The sequence below is a fragment of the Euprymna scolopes genome, chromosome 11, assembly GCF_053919585.1.
Source record: "Euprymna scolopes isolate OS-2025 chromosome 11, ASM5391958v1, whole genome shotgun sequence".
Taxonomy (NCBI): Eukaryota; Metazoa; Mollusca; class Cephalopoda; order Sepiida; family Sepiolidae; genus Euprymna; species Euprymna scolopes.
Window position 1 is genome coordinate 92,363,212 of NC_136492.1, and position 24,935 is coordinate 92,388,146.

Consider the following 24,935-nt stretch of genomic DNA (forward strand, 5'->3'; position numbering starts at 1 on the left):
CATATCATTCTTCTAAAGTATCCTCCTGTTTGGACTGCAGTTTTGAAATTCACCAGATGTGACAATCAGGCTTTAGTAGGGTGTATTCTAATTCCTGCTGTAGCTGTTCATTTGAACCTGAAATCATAAAAATTGGTCAGTCATCTCATAAGATGTATAGCAATAACATACTGAATTTTCAAGAGTCTACGAGAATTTTAAATTCCTGTACAAAAAAGTCTAGAAACTTATTTAAGGCACCTTGTATGTGTGTGTGGAGGTAGTAGAGGTACTTGTATTTAAATATACCATTTTTCAAATGATTCTTCTACAGTTGAAATGTTGTATATTACTGTAGTGCTTAAAAACATATAATAGTGTATATTGTTAGGGTTGCAAAATATTAGTAGAATGAGCGAGCATCTCTATTTAGAGGGTGGAACGATAAATTTGTTGCCCTAAAGAAAGCAACATTACATTTTTATTTTAAAACTTTTATTGAAAAAATCAATTCAGGTAACTTGATTATGTAGTGTAGCCGCCTTCAGCCTTAATTACTGCCTCGATATGGGTCTAGAACTGGGAGCATACCTTTTCCACAAATGCCAGTGGGAGCTCGGCAAATACTCTACAGATGGCGGCGATCTGGCTGGCTTTGGTGTTGTGGGATGTCATGTTGGTGTTCTCAATGTATGACCAAATGAAGTAGTCCAGTGGGTTCAGGTTGGGGAAGGAGAGGGCCAATGAGAGAAGGATAAAATGTTGTAGTACTACTTGTGAAGCCAAGCCTGGGTCTCTTTGGACTTATGGGCTGGTGCAGAGTCTTGCTACCACACTCAGGGTTTATCAGTGGTCCACCTGATTTCACCAGGGAATCACCACATTCTTCAATGCATCCAAGTACACTTTGGTATTGAATTTCAAGCTGACTTTGAAGATGTGAGATGGCATGATGTGGCCCTCACTTGAAACCACACCAAAGACCATAACTGTGGCTGGAAACTTCATTGAGCTGTGCCCTAAAGAATTGATCCATCCAGATTTGCATCTTGAGGGTACTGGCAATGGTCTTGTTGTCATACCTTGTATCAGTAGAGCATGAATTGTACAGTGTTGCATCTCCAAGCTTGCTCGTTGAACATTGTGTCACTTTCAGACATGATAGAAGGCTCCTATCGCTCTTGGGATTTGTACACAACTGGCCAACTAGTAGATGGTCTGCAACAAAAAAGAAAACTGGTTTTCATCAAACGAAAATGGAATCATGCCGTCTTTTCTAGGGTGACAATTTTTACGTTCCACCCTATATTTGCTTTTTCACAATGATAGAATTAGACACAAGGTCGGTTTTTAATATTGGGAAAATTCATCTCCTTCAAAATAGGGATGCTCTGAATTGAGACAAAAATTAAAATTGTCCCAGTCTAGAAAGGGGTTTTCCTTGACTGACTAAAGATAGAACTAATAAAGTGTAACATCATAACAGATACTACACCTTACTTCTACACGCCAAGGGCTTCAGAGTGCACAAACATGAATTGATGCAAGAGGTAATCTTGGTTGATCAGTCTTGAACATAGAACGAGTTAAAATAATATTCTGGACATGCATTCTTATGTTGCCATGTCCCTTTTGGCATGTCCTCTACACAAGTTAATTTGGCCTCACCTTTTTGCATATGTCACTGATTCTTGAGTGGAGAGCCATTCTTTTAATAGAAAAAGGATTAGAAAAAAAAACGTATGGCAAAAGAAAAGAAAATTATTCAATTTTGACTATTAATTGTAATTGTCCCAGGCAAAAATTGTCAGCATCAATCTTGTCAGAGAAGCTGTGAATTGTAAAGAATGGTAGTATTAACCAGTCAGGATCAGCAGTAATCCTCCACTTGTGTCAAGGTGAAAAGCTTATAATTAAAATATTCAAAGAGCTTCAGTTTATTTTATACAGTGACTAGCGAGGGGTACCCGGCGTTGCCCGGGTGTTTGTAGGTGCCCGTGAAAAAAAAAACAAAGCCTTGACGGCGCGCAGTTGGAAAATAGTAAAGTGTGAAACAAAACAAAAACAAAAAAACACGTGCTCGTTTTTGATTGACGTGACGGCGATAGGTATTCAGCAGTCAGCATTTTGTGCAGGGAGGGGACAGTTTTTAATGAGGTCAATAAATCGGTTTGTTTATTTTCAAAAACCCGCTCCCCCGTCTGATATGACGAAGTCTATAAACGTTCACTGGCCCTGGGCCTGTTATTAGAGTCGAGTTTCGCTTTTTGTTTATACCGAATGTAGCGCATGCCGATGCGGGAAATGTGGAATAATTAACGTTTGAAAGTCAATAAAATTAATTAGACAGGCGAGCTCCGTGGTTAAGTGTGAGATATTACAATTTATTGATGATATAAAAAGTTTTAAGAAGTTGTGAACCAAGCGAGCGCTTCTCTGAAAGAAGCCTTTTGTGGACATCGAGGAAAAGCGTACATACATACATACATACATTTTCGCTTTTATATATATAGATTACAGTACCTGATTTATTAATTCTTATCATTTTGGCAATAAAAATAATCATTCAAATTTTGTGATCATACCTAATATTATGCCAAGTCTTGTCATACCTATGTAACTTCCTGTTGGGCAGTGCCTATTTCCGTTTAAGCAGTTCAATATTGTTTACGTTTTAACCATCGAACGAATGTATTTTCTATAGTTTATATTATTCTCAATGCGATTAGCAAGTTCATTTTCTCTACCGATAACCAATATGAAGGCTTTAAATAAAAACCTCAACAGCATCCAATGATACGGTTTGGATTTGAACAGGAAACGATTATCTTATATTAGCTTAAAAAAACCCCAACTCTATCAGTTTTCTTGCAATCTTCTACTTCATATTTTTTTTTGTACCTGAATTATCAAACCGAAATAATAAAAATAGAAAGCAAGAAAGATTATGCTCAACCAGAGAAATAAGAGTCTGTCTATTGATGGAATAGAACCATTGAAATCCAGGAAGTTCATATTTGTACCTGTGTGTGTTCTGTATCTATATTTAAATAAATATATTTATGCTTATAAAAGGATTATAATACTAAAGTACCGTGACCCGTTGGGTCACAACCACTACAATAATTTGTTGTATTATTTCATTTGAAAATTTATTAACTGTGACATGGAATCTTAGAAAGATCTACATCATTACAGTAATTATAGGAGCAATCGGACTCATGAAAAAGAATTTCCAAAACTACCTAGGAAATATACCCGGTGAACCAAGAGCAAGAGAAAAACAATTGCACTTGAAAGAGCGATTAGAATATTAAAAAGATTTCTCGGTTGGGATGTATTAAATAGTGTAAGATGCCCCCATTCTCAGTTAGTACAAAATAAGAAAATTTAGAGAAAGTAAAATTAAGAAATTCTTCTTGCATTAATAAAAATAAGCCTTGTTAGTTCTATGTTATGCTTATGGATAATACAGAAGTAAAAAGTCCTATTAGTTTGCTATCTAATTTACATTTGTGTTTATGGTGTCTATGATGACACTATGTAAATTACGTGAAAATAGTCACTTTTGCTCTAACTCCTCACAAACACTAATGTAACACTCAGAACTAGTTTGTATTTTGTGTTATGTATATACAAATTACAAATATGCTATGTATATACAAGTTTTTTTTTTGTTTTTTTTTAATAAATTTTCACCTCAAACGAGGCACAGTGCCACTTTGAAGTAGGGGGCTACTATCGGGGACATAAGTTGCAGGGGCATTATGAAAGGAGATGAGTAGCAAGATGTTGCATGTCAATACAGTTGGGAAAGCAGAATCCCGGAAGGGAGTTCCATAGTCTAGCAGTTCTGGGGAAGAAACTATTGGAGTAAAAGGCTTTCTTTCATCTAGGGATCTCTACTGTGAAGGGGTGGGACTTAGTTGCTTATCGGGGGGGATCACATCGAGGAGGTACAAGTGCTTGCAGTTCGTCAGAGCATTCACCATTAAAGTACTTGTAGAATAGGCAGAGGGATGCAACATTTCGTCGGTGGGACAGAGGCTGAAGCCTAGATGACAGTTCAGGACCTATCAGGTTGGCGACTCTTTTTTGAACCCTGTCCAGGAGTGAGAGACAAGCAGCAGATGCTCCAGCCCAAATGTGTCAACAGTAGTCTATACATGGGCGAATAGTGGCCTTATAGAGGTGCAGAATACTTTCAGGCATAAGTAGTTTTCTAGCACGGTAGAGAGAGCCCACATTCTTTGCAGTTTCTTACTTAAGAAAAATTTAATTACAGTATGTATTCTTCCAGTCATACCATATGATCTAATTTTCCTTAGAAGACCATCGTACCATACCCTGTCAAAAGCCTTAGATATATCGAGGGACTCTGCTCTACCCTCCCCTGTTTTGTCCAATGAATAGTATATACGTTAAGAGACTACAGTTAAGATATCTGTTATGGAACGGGCTTGCCTAAATCCATATTGTTTGTCACTCAAGAGTTTAGCAGCTGTTAGGTGTTGAACTAGGGTTTGATTAATTAAGGATTCAAATATTTTGGCGAAAACCAGGAGAAGGCTAATGGGGCAATAATTTAATGGGTCATTTCTTTCACCAGAATTCTTGAAGACTGGTACCACAGAAATGGTTTTCCAGCAATCGGGAAAGCAAGATTCGTTCAGGCATTTATTGTAAAGTTCGGAGAGAACTGGAGCAACCTCAGTGGAGCATTTTTTTAATAGCACAGCCGGGAGGAGGTCGGGTCCACATGCTTTTGAGGTGTCTAGGTTTTTTATGATACCATGTGCCTGAGAAGGTGTGATTTTCAAATAATCTAGTGTGGCATCTGTCCGCAAAGGAAAGTCGGGGAGGGAGTGGTTTGCCGGGTCTAGTGTGGAGTTTGAGGCAAACCGACTGGCAAGCAGATTAGCCTTGTCAGTTTCCGTGCAAGCAACCTCATGATTGTTTGATAGTGTGGGAATCGTTGACTGCCCATTATTTACTATACTGTTGTAGATTTTCCAAAAATCACGAGTTCCTAATTTCTGTGCTTTGATGCGTTTTCTAGTGATTTCAGTGTATTTTGTCTTAGCTGTCGCTATTTCTCTCTTACAGTTACTTCTAGCTTTTATATTCTTCTGTCTCTTGGAACTGGACTTTTGTCGGTTGGATCTGCGGTATGCATGCTGACTTTGAGCAATGGTAGCTGCACAAGCAGAAGTAAACCATTGAGGAAAGTAGGGCTTGCTATAGAATTTCCATGTGGGAATATGTGCTTCAATTGCAGTTTTAAACCATTCAGTAGTCCCATTTGCACACTGTTCTGCTGGAAGAGAGAAGATACTTCGCCATGGGGTATCTCTGAGTTCCCTGATGGCTTCCCAGTCAGCCTTTTTGTAATACTTCATTGTTTTGAGCAGTGGGTCTTCAGTTTAGGGCGAAAATTTAGGGTGATTTCTACCATTATTACAGTGTGATCAGCATTCCTGAATGGGCTGTGGGCATTTGTTGTACAATCATCAGGAACTGTGGTCAGAAATAGATCTAGAAGTGAGGCATGTTGATCTTGCTGGTCTGGAAAACGTGTCAGAAATGTAACCGTCTGAGATAGGGAATGGGATATAGAGAAGCTATGTGTTGTGCTACCAGCTACGTCTGTGTAAGTAGAGAATCCAAGCCAGTTACTGTGGTGGACATTGAAGTCACCAAATACATGCACTTGTGCACTAGTATCGAGGGAGAATGCTATATCTATGTTGTCAGAAACTTTGTTTATTAGGGTACAGTCCTGGGTTGAGGGAAAGCGGTAGAGAAAATACAAGTAGCTAATATTGTGTTGCATGTTTAGTCTAAAGCACATAAAGGCCTGGTCGTCTGATTCTAGTTTTGTTTCTCTAGTCAGGGGGAGGGTGTTACGAATATAGACTCCAAGCCCATGCATATGTCTTTCCGAGTCCTTACGGCAGGCATGTTAAAGTGGTTAGAGGGAATGGAGAAAGTTAGAAATATGTTATGTATATACACATACATATGTAGAGTATTCTTAACTAATTAACTAATAATTAATAGCTTTGTGTCACAACTACTAGGCATAAGGAGTCGTAATGTGAGCTATATTTAGTCATATTTAGTTTCATGCTAAGGGGGCAAAGATGGGTGAAAAGTCAGATACCTTTAATTTTTATAAAATTTTAACAATAGGCATTAGATATCAATAAATATTCCACACATTTCAGTTTCTCTGGTATATTTTAAAGGGATTTTGGAGGACACTATATGAGAACAATTACTCATTTGGATTATTTATAATAATTATTAGACATCAATTAAGCAATATTCTCTAAAATTTAAAATCTTATTAGGACCCCTTAAGCTTTAATTTTTTTAACATTTTTTAGAATCATCTTATTGATTTTGATTAAAATTAGAATAAGGAAAGGTTTAGTGCCATTAAATCTTGATTTTCATCTTAGTAAGGAGGCATAAAAGAGACTCAGAATTGTTCTTTGGAAATTAATTTTACCTGTCCTGGTGCAGGTATTATTCTAGCTGATTATATAGGAAAAAAAATCTTATGGAAAAAAACGTTGATTACATCAGCATAAATGTTTCTATATTGTTAAAGTTTCTGAAAATAAAATAAATTAATTCCTTTTTAGTTAAAAAGTATTAATTGTACTTCCCTTTGAACGAATTTCTCAAGTCAGCAAAGTGTGAATTGTTGGACAAAAATCTCTTTGAAAACGCCTTTCGGTCTCGTTAAGGTGGCACACCTTAACGAGACACCGAAAGGCGTTTTCAAAGATGACTAAAAGGACATTATTATTCTATATATTCTAATCTTGTTAGAAAGAAGTGTTACACTGAAACACTAAATATTGATCATTCAGCGTCTTATTTCAGCCAATCATAGTGTCTGCTAATGGTGTTCATATTTATTTGTACTTTTAATAAATACTGTTAAATTGAGTTGTCAAGGGTTTACCTCTCCTGCCTCTTCACCTACTTGTTTTCAATAGATGAATAAGTCTCTCCAATGTTTATTGGAGGCTTCATAGATTTTTTTATTGATAAATGAGGCCACCTGGTGTTGCTCATCTCAGTGTAGTTTTATAAAAAAACTAGCAGTTCAGCCCAGCTTTTCTCGGGTCCTATGTACTGCTCATAACTTTATGTGCATATATATATATATATATATATATTAAAAAGTTTGATTCATGTGCAAATAATCTACATCTAAAATTTCAAGTATTTAGGCCCAAAATTGGCGGAGGAGTTTGGTAGAGTCTGCAAAGGTCAACTCCTTCAACTTTGACTTCTTGACAGCCAAATTTTCGCCCAAAAACTGATTAAAAAGCTTGCTGCATGTCTGAATACTCTTTATGTAAAATTTCAAATATTTAGACCCAAAATTGGCAGAATACAGGCAGCAAAGGTGAAATCTTTGGAATTTTAATCCTTTGGCAGCAAATTTTCGGCCAAAAACCGATTAAATAGCTTGCCCTATGTCTGAATACACTTTATGTAAAATTTCAAATGTTTAAACGAAAAATTAGCTGAGAGGTCATTTTTTTTTTTTTTTTAACTTTGACCCCAACTTTAACCCCTTAACATTTATTGTGTTGGGCTCAAATCAAATTAAAAAGTTTGATCCATGTCCAAGGAACCTACATCTAAAATTTCAAATGGCCAGACCCAAAATTGGTGGAGTAGTTTGGTAGAGTTTTCTAAGGTCAACTCGTTGAACATTGACTCCTTGACAGCCAAATTTCTGACCGAAAACCGATTAAAAAGAACTTTCCAAATCTCAATAACCCTTTATGTTAAATGTCGAGTCTGTAGACTGAAAATTGACAGAGTAATTTGGTTGAGAAATGTACACACAGACACACGGAAATTTCACTTTTATAGATATATAGATTGCTGGTTATTTCAGATTAAATAATAAAATTATGTAAGGGTATAAAAAGGCTGTTAGCAGTGTAGGTTAGCAGGATGATGAAGTGATGTCACATTAATAAAAACAGACCAACGAAAGTTGCATTTAAATTATAAATGTTTGCATATTTATTTATTTATTCAAAATCTTTCACATATAAATCAGTAAATTATGGATTTACTTTTAAATGTAACCAGGATTGTAAAATGTTTTTTGATAATTTCGAGAGATTTTCTGTTTTTCAAAAAAAAAATACAAAAACTATTCCGTAAAAATGGAAAAATTAATACTTTTGGCTTATTTTCTTTTTAAAAAAAAAAAAAAAATAGGTATCTCTTGAAATTATCGAAAACATTTTACAATCCTGATTATATTTAACAGTAAGTCCATATTTACTTCTCTTCCTCTTATTTCTTTTCCTCCTCTCTCTTTCTTCCTCTATCCCCTTTCCTCCCTTTTCTCCTTTCTCTCCCTCTACCGCTCTTTTAATTATTTACTCTGCAAGCTTTCTTCCACTACATCTATTATCATTTTCTTTTTATTTACTATTACCATGGATACCCAGCATTTCCCGGGTGGACGTGAAGTTCAGTTTAGACACACTGTTATACTAAGGATATTGAGCACTTTCATCCATATCCCACAAAAGAACAGAACCGCCCCCCCCCAAAAAGAACAACCATTTCCATGGCAGGTGCTCGTCTGAACTCCAATCTCTGGTCCCCCCTCGCTAATCTTTCACGAACAACACCCGTCTAGCCGAATCCACTGTGAAAAATTTCCCCCACTCTTTATCTGTGCCTAAATCAAAACGTGGATTCCATGAACAAAGCTTCTTTCTTAGAACTGTATGCCTGTGGAACTCTGTTCCGTCTGTCTGCTTCCCACCTGACTACAACTTGGATGTGTTCAAGTCCAACGTTAACAAATTCCTAATGAACCGCCCCCTTAAGTAAATACTCAATCAAATCTCCACACTAACGTACTGTACTTGCAATAACCCTTATCTCTGAGTGGCTTCCGGGCCTTGATAAGTGGTGACCTCTGTGTAAAAAAAAAAAAAAAAAAAAAAAAACCTCCCGACCAGATATTTAGACAGAAGGGATACAAAGAGAAGTAGCTATTCTCTGGATTGCTCCCTAAAAAAACAAAAAAAAAAGACATATGAATCAGAACAACTTCTCTTTCAATCAAAATAGCAGCAAATGCTTGTGTGACTGACAAAAAAAAAAAAATGAACCACGGCAGTTGGGTTGGAACCTGAAATGCGAAAAAGGAAAAGAAGGGAAAAAAGTTACTAGCTGTCACGGCCATGACTACTAATGGTGTCTTGACTCTGAAAAATAACGTTTTTAGACATACTTTCGTAACTTGCGGAAATCGTGCTGCAAAAAGTATCCCCCCTTGCAAAAAATGGTCAAGTTCACTAGCACAGAATTCATAATTTTTCTAATTTTCAGATATTATTTATCCGAGGCATTGCTCTTTTAGATGGTACCAGTTTCGACCTAGTCAGACGCAGATGACAGAAGTTTTTAGCTAACATACAAACACACAAACGTACCAAAATTTGAGATTTATACATTAGAATATTCACTTTTCCTTCCACCATCTAATCTGGTGCTACTAGATCAGGATGTCTAAAGATACTGGTTTCCTAACCTAAAATACACAAGATATTGATGTCATTGCTTTTTTTTCTTTTCCTCTTGAAAAACTCAACCATGTTCTGCAAACTCTAGAACAGAAACAACAATTTTCTTTGACAAAACAACCAAACTGAACACCATGAAAAAATATTTGAAGATATAAAGAATGTGAAGCATAAATGACCGGATTCAACTTTAAATAATCTTAAAAGTGTTGACATGCCATAAAACAACTAACCAAACTTCACCATCGAAATCATTTATAAAGGTATGCACAGTGACAACAGCATTGTGAGAGTTTTAGTAGTATATAGATTGTGGCATAAAAATATTCCCGGAAGTTATCTAATCAGTTGTGTTGAGTACATCTGAGCCCGATATGCAATTAATGCTGATAGGTGTAAACACCTGTGCAGAATGTAAAGCAGTTATCTACTTTACTCTTTATAAGATTATTCCAGCATTATCTTTGCAAATATTATATTCATATCTGCAAATTATTTTGTTGTTGTTAGCAGAAAAGAAACATCTATTTGTTTTTCTTTGCTTTTTTGAAGTTTGTTTGGAGATATTGCTGTTTAATCTTGCGTTCAGAATGCACGTTTCCATCGATTTATTGTGTTTATTAATGAAAATAACTATTTTCATATCTAAGCGAATAAATGCGAATTTGTTTTTATTTATCACACGTATATTTCCATTAAAACGACTTGCCTTTATTGGAATTAATAATATACCATAGTCTTTTTAAAAAATGTGCATATATGTATGGGTGTGTGTATATATATGTGTACACATATACATATGCACATATTGTATGGCATGATTACGTTGACACACCGCGTCTCGACAGATCACCGAAGTAAAGCAATGCTGAGCCTTACTAGTACCAGATGGGTATGTGCTCTCCGCTTATCTTGGCATTGTTTCTAGTCGTCCTGAACCTCCACTTCCCACTGTTATTTAATAATGCCAACCTAGGAAAGGTGTGGTGGGAGATTGCTCAACATTTGCCACAAAAATTCCACATGCAGGCACCCTGACAGTGGGTATTCATAGTCTGTCAAGACTGAAAGAAGCTACACACACACACACACACATATACATATATATAGACGAGTAAATGCACCAACTGACACTAAAAAATTGTAACGTTTTGGCTTTTTTTTTTTTTTTATGGTTTTGTCAGGTTGGGACTACAGTTGAGTATGGGAAAGTTTCAAATTTCAATGTTGAACATTTTGGACTTACATGTATATTCCATTACATTTTAAAACCCTAACTCTGCCATTAAAAAAAAAAAATTATTTATCTTGCGTATAAAACAACTTCCCATTATTTAAATTAATAATACAAGTCTTTAAATAATGTGTGTGTGTGTGTGTATATATACATGATATGATGGAACGATAAAATTGTCACCCTAGAAAAGATAGCATGATTTGCATAACTTTTTAAACAATTCATAATAAGTTAATGTTTTTTTTTTTATTCAATTGTAATTGTATTCTCCTACACACACACACACACACACACACACACATATATATGTATGTATATATACATACAACAGGTTTGTCAATATTAGTTTAAGTAATTTAATTTTTTTAAAATAATAAATTAACAAGACATTTCCTAAAATATCATATGCATTAATATTCAAGACAGTTAATTTAAATGAAAACTCTTAGTTCTTAAAATTACAGTTAAATTATATGTAAGTTATACTACATTTAAAAATGAATACTTGGGGATAGGTTAATACCAGTTGGATGACTGGTAGATTTTGCTTTTGACGGATTACATGTGATGCTATATAAATATGATAGTTGTCATACATATATAACATTATTTGAACCATACAGATTAGTATGCGATGCGGTATATAACATATTGTCACCATACATTTTTTTTTTTTTACTCATGTTCACCCGTTACAAAGCATATCGCCATTTGGACGTAAAGGGCTACTATTTAGGCCCATGTCTAGGAAAGATTAACAACATATTTGTTTATGCTACATATAAACTTCTGCATGTCAGTACAGCAAGGGAAGCAGCCAGCAGGAAGGGAATTCCAAAGTCCAGCTGTTTGAGGGAAGAATATATCAGAATAGAAAGCTTTTTGGCATTTAGGTACATCAACAGTGAAGGGGTGAGATCTTATTGCTAAGCTGCTTTGTCGGGGATATGTACATCGATGGGGTACAAGTGAAACAAGTTCATCAGAACACATTCCATTAAAATATTTGTAAAACAGGCACAGTTATGCAACATTGCGGCGATAGGACAGTGGCTGGAGCTTAGTTGATAAAGTGGGACCGATTATATTGACAACTCTTTTGGGGGCTTTATCTGGGAGGGAGTGACTAGTGTTAAATGCACCACCCCAGATGTGGCAACAATGCTCCATGCATGGGCAAATGCTGGCCTTGTTAAGGTACAAGATACTCTCAGGTGTGAGTAGTCTTCTAGCTCGATAGAGGGAATCCATCTTCTTTGCAGCAGTCTTTGCAATGTCCTCTATGTATTTGTTCCAGTTCATATTGCCTGCAAATGTTAAGCCGAGGAGTTTGAAGGTAGAATTCCCAGGTAGGGTCCTATTTGTCACGGATATAGGAGGTTGGAGAGGCGTCTTGTAATAGTTAAATGAGAACAGCTTAGTCTTACTAGCATGAAATGTTACCATCCATTTGCAGCCCCATTCCACTATAGTCTGGAGGTCATTTTCTAACGATTCTGCCATTGTCTTAGATTTATGTACATCTGTTCTTCCCTAATGCATATTATAGAACATTGTATTATCAGCAAATATACCCATCTTAGACACATTAGTATGAGATCTAATTTCTGTTTGAGGCCATACTATACAACGGTACAGTGTATAGTCCACAAATCCAATGGTAGGTGTCGATTGTGAAATTATTTTTATATAGGCACAATAACTGATTTTCATGCACCTTTGCTTTCAGAGCCTTTCTTGATTCCAGCTTTATAATAATTACTCATCTCATTCATAGTCATGTATTTAATTACCAGAGATTGCTAGAAACTTGAACATTAAAGTTAAGTGCTGTTGGAAATAAAAGAGTGTCACTTGAATTTCCCTGTTAGACCATAACTAGGCTTATATGTTTTCTTGGTTGAATTACAGGACCAGAGTTGGGCTAGTCTTGTGGAATATCCAACGTGATGGTGTACCTTCTGATAGTATCACTAGTATGACCCACTGCATAGCCATGCAGAAAGAACCTTTTTTTACTTATTTTCGTACACATTTTACCATTTTCTATTCTGAATACTTAATCAGGATTTACTTTAAAGGGGAAGTAATGTCATATCACGTTGTTCTGAAACCCCTCTGTAGAGAATATTCAAATGCATTTGAGGTTGATGTCTAGCAAGCTTTCAAACTCTCTAGTAGGCTTTAGTCTCTATTTACTTCTCCCTACGAGGGTAGAGTTAGACAAAAGGTCATTTTATGTAGGGAAATCCTGCTCCCAAATAAAAAATGCCTCATTTTAGAAGGCTTCTGCCCTCGCTGCTCAAGGACAGAACAGATAGTGTAGTATCAGAACAATGACTTTTATCAGCATCCACATGGAGTGTGTTCAGCTGATTCTAAATTGTTCACCCATGCCAATTGCAACTGGATTCTTGGTATACTTCAGGCATTCCATTCAATATAAATTTAATTTAAATATGAAATAAATTAACCTTATATTTTATTTACTAATATAGAAATAGCAAAGATTTTTAGACTATATTCTAGCTGCCAAGGAAGAGAACTCTTGCAAAATTGCTTGTCATATTTCTCTCAAATTGCTACTAGCTCTAAGCTTGTCTTTACCTTTTTAATCCATATCTTCAGTCGAACACCTTTATGCTTCCTCCATCCAGTCGGTAGAATTAGAGCGACCAACTTGTCAGGGCTTTGAAGCACATGTCCAAACCATCAAAGTCTTCTTTTCAAAGGAGTCTTCATAATGTTGATAATTGCAGAACAGTCTGCATGTTTGTATACTTGTAAAATACAAGAATGATTTTATTGGATGAATATTTTTCAATATCTTGCTATGCTTCTATAATATACCGTGAGCTTAGCTGTTTGTATTCTTTTTTTCTTTTTACTTATGCCATTTGCATGAGTTATAGGGCAGTTGCTGCTTTGTAGTCTTGCTGTGAATGGACCTATTTTCCTGTAAATATAGCCAATAAAAGTGTCAGCTTTGACTCTGTCTTATGTGCCTATATCTTTTCTTTATCAGTTATTATTATTATTATTATTATTATTATTATCATTCAGAAGATAGATTGCTTTTTGGTTTCTCATTTTATCTCATCATACATCAACATACTTATCTACTTATCTTATACATACATGATAGCTTATTGACCAATTTTTGGCAAGTAGCCATATCTACACCATACATATAGCTCACACATACACACACACACACACACACACACACATATATATATATATATTAGTGATGGGATGATTCCAATATTTTTTCCCGATTCCAATACAATTAATGATTCTTTTTTAATTTCTTAATACTTAGTTATAAAGTTGATTTTTAAAAAATTGGGAAGAGGGTGTGGGAGGGATTTCTTTGCTGTTGCGCCCATCGCCAAACCGGAAGTGACAAATGTTTAAATTAAGGTTTGTCAATCAAAAACAGGGGGATGACTTTAAAAAATATCGGTGAAAAGAGTGACCCCTCCCTGTAAAAAAATGCCTAGGTGAAGGAATTAACGTTTTTAGCCAATTTTTCGATATTGGTCATCCAAAGGGTCGAGCTTCAAAACGATACTGATCTCGTGAAAATTTGTTGCCTGTCAAAAGTTTTAGAAAGACATGCAAACATACATGCATACATACATACATTTAAACAGACAGGTGAGATTTATATAATAGATGTCTAACATAAGTCTTAAAGACCAGCTTAAATCTAATGATCTAAAGTGAAGATTAAATCATGATAGCATGGAGAGAAGATTTCTGCCTTTGCAAACCCCTAAAGATCTCTGGCTGGAGTCCTAAAAATGATCCAGTAGAAATTATAATACTTCATAGCTTGATTCTCACTCCCTACTTTATCATCTACCTGTATAAGAGCCAAATATGCCCTGAAATAGAGTACTTGGTTGGTTGGTTGTTTTTGTTTTACGGCATATCAACCTTTTTCAGGTTATTTAATGCCGAATCTAGTGATTTTGAGGAACAATTTTTTAATGGAGTATATTTGTTTTTTAAGTCGGATTCTATTTAACACATAGTTGGGACCCTAACAGGTACTACCACTCCGGGTCAGAGTGGACCTGGGAGCAATGGCAATTAAAGGGTGGCTCCACAATTCCCAAGGCCCGCAAGCTGGGGCCTCACCATCGGATATAGTTTTAGGTCATATCCAGGACCGGAAATAGAGTACTGTTGCCACCTCAGAGGGGCAGCTGCTTAAAGCACCCTTCCTTGCCTTGTTAAAGTTCAAAACCGACTTCAAAATCTAGTAAACAATGTTCTTTTTTTTTCCTTTTTACAACCTCTTTTCATAGAAGTCTATCTAATGAAGACAACGAGGTTGTTAAATAGTGCTCAATAAAAAGAACAAAATATTTTTTTATTATTTGAGGTAAACAGTTATATATAGTCGCTACAAATAGCCATCTGTTTCAGTCAAAGAGACTTCATCAGGCGACCTGGAACCTCTTAACGCCAAAAAAAAAAACTTTTTTTTTTTTTCACTTTTTTTTCTTTTTGGCGTTGAGAGGTTCCAGGTCGCCTGATGAAGTCTCTTTGACTGAAACAGATGGCTATTTGTAGCGACTATATATAACTGTTTACCCCAAATAATAAAAAAATATATATATGTATGTATATATACTAACTGGGGGTGGGGGCGCCTGGCTTTGCCTGGTCATAAAATACGCTTAAATATGATATTTTAATTTATCCAGTTTTAGTATATATCATTATAGTCAGTATTTCAAAAGTACAAAAAAAAATATTTGGGTGCCGTCAGCTAGAATCAAAACCAAAAGCAAAACTAGCATTCAAAGCTGGTGATGTTCCCACTGTACCAACGTTACATGCATATGAATAGATTAAAAATTAAAAATAAACTAAGATGAATGTGCAAAATGTAAAACAATTCTTTTTTTCAATTTTGACCCCTTTTTGATCCCTTATTTTAACCGGCTAAAGATCCATAAAAGGTATTATTCACACTATGAATGTTTAGTGACTATTATTCACTCAACTTCCTTTACTCAAACACTAATTTGCCTAAATGAACGTTTTCATGGTTGAAAATAACTTTTATAGTCTTATCTCTTGTATAAAAATGTTATGTTATCAAATTTCGTTTTCCTCAATTTTTGTTCACAAAAGCTTTTATGTTTTAGGTAGCACCTTCTACCTGGTGACCCTTTATTATCTCAATATTTAATTTATTTATGCATGCACATCTATATAAATGTATCCTTAATTTATTCCTTTGTTAAGACATAACTTTTATGACTAAATTATATTAAATTGTTGTGGTAGATCTTGGCATTAGCCCAAAGACGCTATCTCAAACTGATGCTACTTACTCTATGTCTTCCACAACGTTTTGCCAGTAGGTATTGCGATCAGTCTTCATAGAATGGGAAGTCTCATGAGGCAATCGGTGAAAACCATACCAGACTCAACTAAGAAAACTAGCAGTGAAAATGAAATGTTGCTGGACATGAATGGAATATCTACCTCTCAGTTCGCAGACCGCACGGTCCGATGGAAGCAACATTTTGAAACCCTGCTGAATCACGTCCCTCCCTCACAACGTTCCCTTACCACTTTCACAAACACCATCGAGTATGATACCAACTGCGATACTCCAATGGAAGGGGAGATACATGAATACATGATGTCATCAAAAAACTAAAGAATAACAAAGTGTTAGGCAAGGATGGCCTTCCAGCAAAACTTTACGAGAGCTGTCCAGACCTAATGGCCAGATACACAGAATTCTTGATTGTCATCCAAATGGGCATCCACAAAGGATGTGTACTCTCCCCCATCCTGTTCAACTACTTCATTGACTGGATCTTAGAAAAAAAGTTTTGTTGACTTCGCTGGTGTCAGAGTTGGCCATGACTGCTTCATTATCGATCTCAATTTTGCTGATGATGTTACAGTCCTTAGTAAGTCCTATGTAGAAGTCCAACATGCAATTAATGAGGTCAGTCACATGTCCAAAATGGTAGGGATGAAAATAAATGCTTCAAAGGTAAAGATTATCTTTACAAACCACCCCTTACTTGACTGAGTGACTATAACCCTTAATGATAACACTATGGAAGCTTTCAGTATCTGGGCGCCACTTTTACAGCCACTGGTCACGCGAAAGACAAAATCAACATTTGTATCAATCTGGTTAGAATTGCCTTTGTCTTTCTTCAAATACGACTCTGCTCTTACCAAGAGATAAAATGATTCATGAAGTTGCAAATCTACAAAACCATGATCAGAACAATTCTTCTCTATGGATGTGAGATCTTGTCATTGCGTAAAGATCTTTCATCAACTTCAGGTCTTCAATCACTACTGCCTCTGCCATATCCTGCATGTTCACCTCTCCAACCAGATCCCCAACTCTACCATCCGTGCTAGATGTAACATTCTCGACCTGGAAGAAGCTCTACTCAGAAGGAGACTGGTGGTTTGATCATGTGCTGTGCCAGCCTGTTGAGGAGTTTCTGTAAATTTGTGGCACCAAATGCATTTACTGGTTGGAGGAAGCACCGAGATGGGCAACTCAAGACATGATTCCCAACAGTCAAAGCAGACATGAAACTTTTATTCGGTCCTTGCATTTTTGGTGTCGACACTGGAATCGTGAATGGCTAGATTATGCCATTGACTCTGCTGCCGATATACAAGGGTGGCTGATCTTGGTGTATAATTTGGTTAACACAATTGGCTCAACGTATGCCAGATGAATGCTGCTACAAATCCCAGGAAAGATACTATCATCATCCAAGATAGTCTCAACCAAGGCCAGGGAACATGCCACACTTGTTCATATTTTTCCTATACAATTTCATGACTGTTAACTATACTGCAAATTTACTGGCATCTTATGCAATAGTTATAATATTCTTGCTCATAGACTCACTCTGATGAAATAGTGAATTAAGTCTGAAAATATTTAACTGATTCAATGCAAAATTTTAGAAAAATAAAATAAAACAAAAATGAAACAAACCTGCATTCTGTGAACATCACAAACAATTTGATGGGATTCTGTTGTTCTGTCAAAACTCGTTTGTTTTCTACAACGGATACAAACATGGAATCTTCTTATTCTTTTTTTCTTTTCTAAATCCTGTTTTTGGATTGCTTCCAAGATCTGCATGTGTTCCGTCTCTTCATCTTGGATCACTTCCTTCAATTGATCATGGCGAAATAACATAAAATTCGTGACAAGTTAAATTACCCCTCCCCCTCTTCCCCATCTCTACCTGCTAGAAGAAAATGGATAGGAAAATAAAACTTTTTGTTTACGGTCGGATTATTTGTTCATGAAACGTAATAACTCATTTCTTTGGATTGCCACTCATTCTGATGCGTCTTCAACTGTTTTTGACCAGCTCTGGGAAATGCCGATTTTGGTATTTTTAACAAGGAATCATGAAATAAAAAAATGAAAAGACAACTTTATGATGAAGTTTGTTTTTTTTTTATCTCCCAGATCCAATGTAAACCACCATTTTGTTTTTATGATTCTCAGAACTTGTGAATATTATTTTTAAAAAATTAACACGAGTTTCATGCTGAATATTTAATTTCATATAACGTTAGATGATTATTTATCTCCCTCTCATGATAAGAAGATGTGACACAAAGGCTGAAAAGTGGGATTCTAAGGCTTTAGAGGAAGACCACTCTGGCCTGCAAAAAATGCTTGGGCAGCCCTGTCAGCATTCCTCATTAGAGATGCCTCAGAGTATTAACAATAAATAACCTACTACTCAAAGAGTGTAGGCAAAGCTCGGGAGGGTGGATCTCCTAGGATTGAACAAAACTAGCAACATATCACAATGAAGAGGGAAGAGGTTATTTTAAAAATTGTCTAGACTTGGCTTTGACATCAAAGGAAATAATTCCCTGGATGAAACTGAGAATGTATATATGTTTATATATTTGTACATAATTAACTGATCATTATAGATTTTGTAACACAGCTGCTAGTTGTAAGAATGCGTGATGTGGACTGCAATGCAAAAGAAATGCCCTTCATAAAACTTTGAATACGTTTGATTTTTGTGGAATTTTAACAATAGAACATTAATTAATAAATATTTCCAAAATTTCTTTGATGTATTTTAAAAGGTTTTTCGGGGATAAATATGGGCACAACCTCCAACTTAAAAAATGCAAACATTTCGGATTTACAATAAATGTATTCGATAGTCATTAGGTACAAATGTAATAAGATTCCATGAATGCATACTTTTTTCCCAACAACCTTTCTAACCCTTAAATTTTAGATATTTTCTAGATGCAGTAAGGTAACATAAAAATGGTGCAAAACTGTTCTGTTTGAGGAATAACTTTAACAGTCCTAGACAAGTATTCTAGTTTCAAGTTTATCATTAGCATAATTTGAATTGAATAGAAAGTATTTATAAATTGTCGATAGAAAGTTATCTTTAAAGTCCTCATGCATTAAAAAATTGAACATTTTTAATTATATCTAACTAGCCCGGGTGTTTGGAGGTGTGTGTTGAGCAAAACAAAAAAAATAATGTTAGTACGCAGGCAGGCACAAACCCATACCACGAAGGAGGAAAAGAATGTGAAAAAAAAAAAAAAGTGACATCTTTGCTGGTGCGCCCATCGCCAACCGGAAGTGACAAATTAAGGCTTGTCAATCGAAAAGAGGGAATAACTTTAAAAAATATCGGCGAAAAAAGTGACCCCTTCCTGTAGAAAAGTGCCCAGTTGAGAGTGAAGGAATGTTTTTAGCCAATTTTTCAATATTTGTTGTCCAAAGGGTCGATCTTGTGAAAATCCGTTGCCTCTGTCGAAAGTTTTAGGCAGACATACATATATACATTTAAACAGACAGGTGAGATTTATATCATTGACTAGCGAGGGGTACCCGGCATTGCCCGGGTGTTTGGAGGTGTGAGGGGGGGGGGTTAAAAAAAAAAAAGTAAGTATGAGGATTGAACCCAACCGTTGAGGCAAAGTTGTAAATTAAAGTGTGAAAAAAAAAAGTGCAACGTTAACCATTGCCCCACCGCGAGATGCTAATGGAAACACGTTTGAATTTATTTGATTACTTGGATTTAGCAGGTGCCCGTTTTAATGAGTTAATGAGGTCAAGTTTGACTGCGGGATAGTATTCATTTAATGCTGAACGCTTTTTCTTCCCTCCCCCAAGATGTTATAGGAAAAAGACTTACCCATATGCGGCGAGCGACAAATATTGAATATTTATCTTCCCAAAATCGAGCAAATTAAATAGACAGGCGAGCTTCATTGTTAACTGTGAGATATTACGATTTATATGTGATATAAAAAGTTTTTAAAAGTTGTGAAGTGAGCGACCGCTTCTCTGAAAAAAGCCTTTTGTAGACACACAGAAAAAGCGAACACACATACATACATACATTTTCGCTTTTATATTTATAGATAACTTTACAAAGTAGACTTTTTAGCCTATTAAAATGGGCAAAAGCTATAGACTTAGAATGAATGCTTTATGCTAAATTGATGGTTGAATATAGTTCAGTTTGTGCTAAATTTTGCATTAAATACAAATCCCTATTAATCCCTAACTGCGCATCAAACAGATACCATAGTATATAGTTCGCTGCACCTAATCATCACAAAATTCCATACAAAAATTCACCCAGTAGTTTCCAAGAAAAAGTGGAATGAACAGACAACCCAACGTTGGAATTGAATGAGGATCAACAAATGTTCCACACTTTCAATACTTTTATTGCCATCAAAATTGGTGAAATCGCCCATTTTTCAATCGAATTAATTGATTACCTGCTCTAGTCAGGAACCCACTGTGGTGTACCGACAGGAAGCTTAACATGCCTTCCTGCAGTGACTTAGTCCATTATACATTGTAGTCTATATTGCACTGTAAAGAACTTACTCTTAATTTTATAAAATTATTTGTAGATAATAGCTTGAATTAAAGTTTAAACTGCAAAAAAACTGGTCTAATTGTACTTTAAACAGAAATATTTTCGTTTTTTTTTTTGTTTTTTTTTTTAGACAATTAAAGCTGTTAGCATGAGTGCTACTTCACAGCCAGGAAAACTTAGGAGTTTCTCTCGTTATGAAGAGATCCCTGAGGGAGCTGTTCGCATCTCATCCGAAGATGTCTTTATCTATCAAATGGAACGTCTCAGAAAGTGGAAACCACAGTCTGAAGTGTAAGTATTATTGTAAAACATTTTCCACCTATAAACCTGCAACATATATAGTCATACGATTAATGATGTCAATATTTAAACGCAGATTATTGCTTTTCATTCAATGCTGAATAACCCTTCACTCTTTCTTCTGCCAGTCAAAAATGTAAAATCTGCTGAGAATTCAGTTTGTATGTTCATTTAACAAAAAATCTTCTGCATTTTTCATATTTCTAAATTTTTGTGATGAGGATTAATAATTCGGATTATTTGGACTACTGTTCTCATCTTGAGTGTTTTGTTTTTCCACAAGGCCTCGTGACATAGTGGATAAAGGACTTGGTAAAATGGAGGTTGAAGGTTCAATCAACAGTGCGGGCAACACTCAAAATACAATTGCAAATTACTTAGGAGTTCTACCCAGTCATGGCTGACAGAACATGAGCATACTATTCCTGTGTATGAAATATAGGTTCCTATTTACAATGCCTCCCCACGGGACAGAGTTAGACACCAAGGTCGTTTTTTAACATGGAGAAAAGGAACAAAAATAAAAATTGTCTCAGTCGTGAAGGATTTATTCTCTACTGACAGAGAACAAGAAATTGAAGTGCAGCATCTGAAGAACAGATGGTATTTATTTGCTCCCCCACCGAGCAAATTAGGCACAAGGCCGATTTTTAATGTGAGGAGTGAAGGGAGGGGGAAGGGAAAAAGGGGACCAGCTCCCGAGAGGTGGGAAATGGGAGCTGGTTAATGGTCAGGCATGTGGGGTTGCCCCCACATCTGGTCTTTGCTAGTCATAGCTTGCAGCATCTGCCGGAACAGATGGTATTTATTTGTTTCCCCACCGAGCAAATTAGGCACAAGGCCAATTTTTAATGTGAGGAGTGAAGGGAGGGGAAAGGGAAAAAGGGGACCAGCTCCCGAGAGATGGGAAATGGGAGCTGGTTAAAGGTCAGGCATGTGGGGTTGCCCCCACATTTGGTCTTTGCTAATCATAGCTGGTCTTTGCTAGTCATAGCTTGCAGTATCTGCCGGAACAGATGGTATTTATTTGCTCCCCCACCGAGCAAATTAGGCACAAGGCCAATTTTTAATGTGAGGAGTGAAGGAAGGGGGAAGGGAAAAAGGGGACCAGCTCCCGAGAGGTGGGAAATGGGAGCTGGTTAAAGGTCAGGCATGTGGGGTTGCCCCCACATCTGGTCTTTGCTAGTCATAGCTGGTCTTTGCTTGCAGTATCTGTCGGAACAGATGGTATTTATTTGCTCCCCCACCGAGCAAATTAGGCACAAGGCCGATTTTTAATGTGAGGAGTGAAGGGGAAATGGGGACCAACTCCCCGGGGAGTAGGGGAGCTGGATAGTGACAATTGGTATGAAGGGTTGCCCCTACATTGACCAAGGTCTTATATGTGGGGTCGCCCCCACATATGGTCTTTGCTTGCAGTATCTGTCGGAACAGATACTACACTTTGATCTTGGCCAAAAAGGCCAAGTTTGGTTTTGTCCAAAATTCTATGCACATTTCTGAGTTTGATAGAAAGATTCCAGAGCTGAAGATACACCTGAAGAAGGTCGGAGCTTACATCAACCGAAATGTTGTTCAAATAACAATGCTCAACATGAAACCAGTAGTCTGAATAATTCAAATAATTCGTCTTTTTTAATGTGTGTTTTAGTGTGCGTTTTGTGTTTCATACATTTTTATTTGGTATTTTGCACATATACTCTTTTTTTTTTAATTAACTTCAGTTTATTTGAAGAGATCAGGCAGCTCTCTTTTTGGAACTAACATTTGATTTCACTACAATTACAGGTGACTGGGGACAGCCTGTGAATTTAATATTCCCTTAACACTTCCTCCTTCGGAGCAAGCTGGTTCACCCTGTGAATGTTGTACAAGAAACAAACAAAACATTTAAACAATTTGAATTTATATCCAAGAGTTCTTTTAAGAATTGACATAATTCCTTTTATGGCTGCTATCTCTATTTTGCTACAACTTGTTCTTCCATAGATTGTGTCTAAGCATTTTTTGAATTTTTTATTTCATGAGGTTTGATATTTTGTTATCTTTTCTCATTCAGTTTTATTTAGAACGGTGACATCAATGTGTGCATTCCTTTTAGGTTTGTTCCATATAACAATATTTGGCTTGATGGCGTTCACTTTTATGTATCTGTCTGCCTGTATGTCTTTTTCATAGAACTCTGTCACCTTTCCGTTTGATGTTATCAGTGAAGGTTCATGCTCCCAGATGTTTGACGATTTATCAAACTGCATCTCTCTGAGATCTTCCAATGGAGTTGTTTACATACTGTATTTATGGTGGACAGTGTGAAGGCCATTTGCCAATAGGATTTAACATCCAGACATTAAGTGGCTCGGACTCTCAATCACTGGCAAAACCTTCACAAGCCATTTGTTTGTAGACCAGCCATATTTTTTTAATGCATTTGTGAGTAAGTCTTGGTCTTGTCCGGCTAAAATAAATCTTTCCTTATCAAATGAAAGTCTGCCCTATAATCTTCTGTAAGCAGTTGTGGATGAATGCAATTTTTTGAGAAATAAAAAAACAAAACCAATTAGATGTATGAGATTGCAACTTACTGCATTGTTTATTAGTCTATGACTCATGGTTGGACATTTAAAAAACATTTTCATATATTAAAAGGTATTTTTGAAGGCTTACAATGCAGGAATGTACAGTTGTTATGAGCAAATAAATAAATAAATGATAAATAATTCAATAATTTTTTTATATTATTTTTTATTTATATTTATTTATCTATCTGAAATTTTTTTTCCAACTGTGGAAAGCGAGAGAGGATTTATTTCTCCACTGATGATGGGTTATTACCCGAAAGGACCTTTGGAATAAGTATCATGCACAGTTGAAAAAAAAAATCAGGTAGATGAATAAATAAATATAAATAAAAAAAAATAATAAAAAAAAATTATTGAATTATTCATTTATTGATTTGTTTATTTATTTATATATTTATCTGCTCATAACGATTGTACATTCTGCATTGTAAGCCTTCAAAAATACCTTTTATTCTTTAACAATGCTTCAAGCAAACCACGCCATACTTCTTATTTTCATTTTTTTTTTTTACAAAGGCATCACCACTTATCAAGGCCAAGGGGCCACTTGAAGATAAGGGTTAAATATACTGTTTTAAAATATTTTTCCATTTTTAGGATTGGTAATTTTTGGATAGGCCTTTATTCTTCTCCAGCCAGTTGAAATATGAAATCCGATTAAAATTCAATTTAGCATCATTAAAATTCTGGCAGCAACTGCCTTATTTTCAAATCTATTTATATATTATTGTTGAACTAACCAAATCATTGATCTGTTATGGGTTTCTAGCTGAATCTTAGGTCACCTCTGTTAATCATCTATTATGAAAGAGCAAACTGGAAAAAATGCACAAATTCTCACAAAATTGGTATTTTTTTAAGTGGTGTAACCCCGGATATAAAAAAAAAAATGATGATTCATTATTTGGGGTTCAAATGGTCATTTATATCATTAAATGCCACCAAGACATACACACATCTTTTAGATTTATCATGTAAAGAGGAAGTAACACTAATTTGTTTTCACATATTTTCCCCATGCTGACTCGAGTTGTGTGTGTATGTCTAGAGAAAGGAATGGGTTGTCGAAGAAGAAAGAGAGGAGAGAAACATGGAAGAAAGAGGGATAATGTTGGATAGCCTTGCTAGTTCTGGATAAATCACTGCACCTGCAGACTATTTATGTACTTCATATTGTGTCTTTCTTCCTTCCATCAAAATACAACACAGAGGCGCCTATATTGCTCTGAGTATGAGCTAATTCAAAAGTGGAATGCATAAATAACAATCTTTAGATATATCAAGTTCTGAATTTGCTTTCCAAAAACTTTTTCTCATAGAAATTTCTCCAGACAAGACATGA

General features: G+C 35.8%; 1 protein-coding gene across 3 annotated transcripts in view; it reads left to right on the forward strand.

The window, feature by feature from the left end:
* The window catches only part of LOC145287963 (transmembrane protein 126-like), a 158,715-nt gene that overhangs the window by 122,002 nt on the left and 11,778 nt on the right, over positions 1-24,935 (forward strand). For all 3 annotated transcript variants that reach the window (XM_080135933.1, XM_080135935.1, XM_080135934.1), the window contains exon 2: positions 20,845-21,005. In XM_080135933.1, coding sequence (XP_079992059.1) covers positions 20,863-21,005 — 143 coding nt within the window. In that variant the 5' untranslated portion in view covers positions 20,845-20,862. The remainder of the gene's footprint in view (positions 1-20,844; positions 21,006-24,935) is intronic.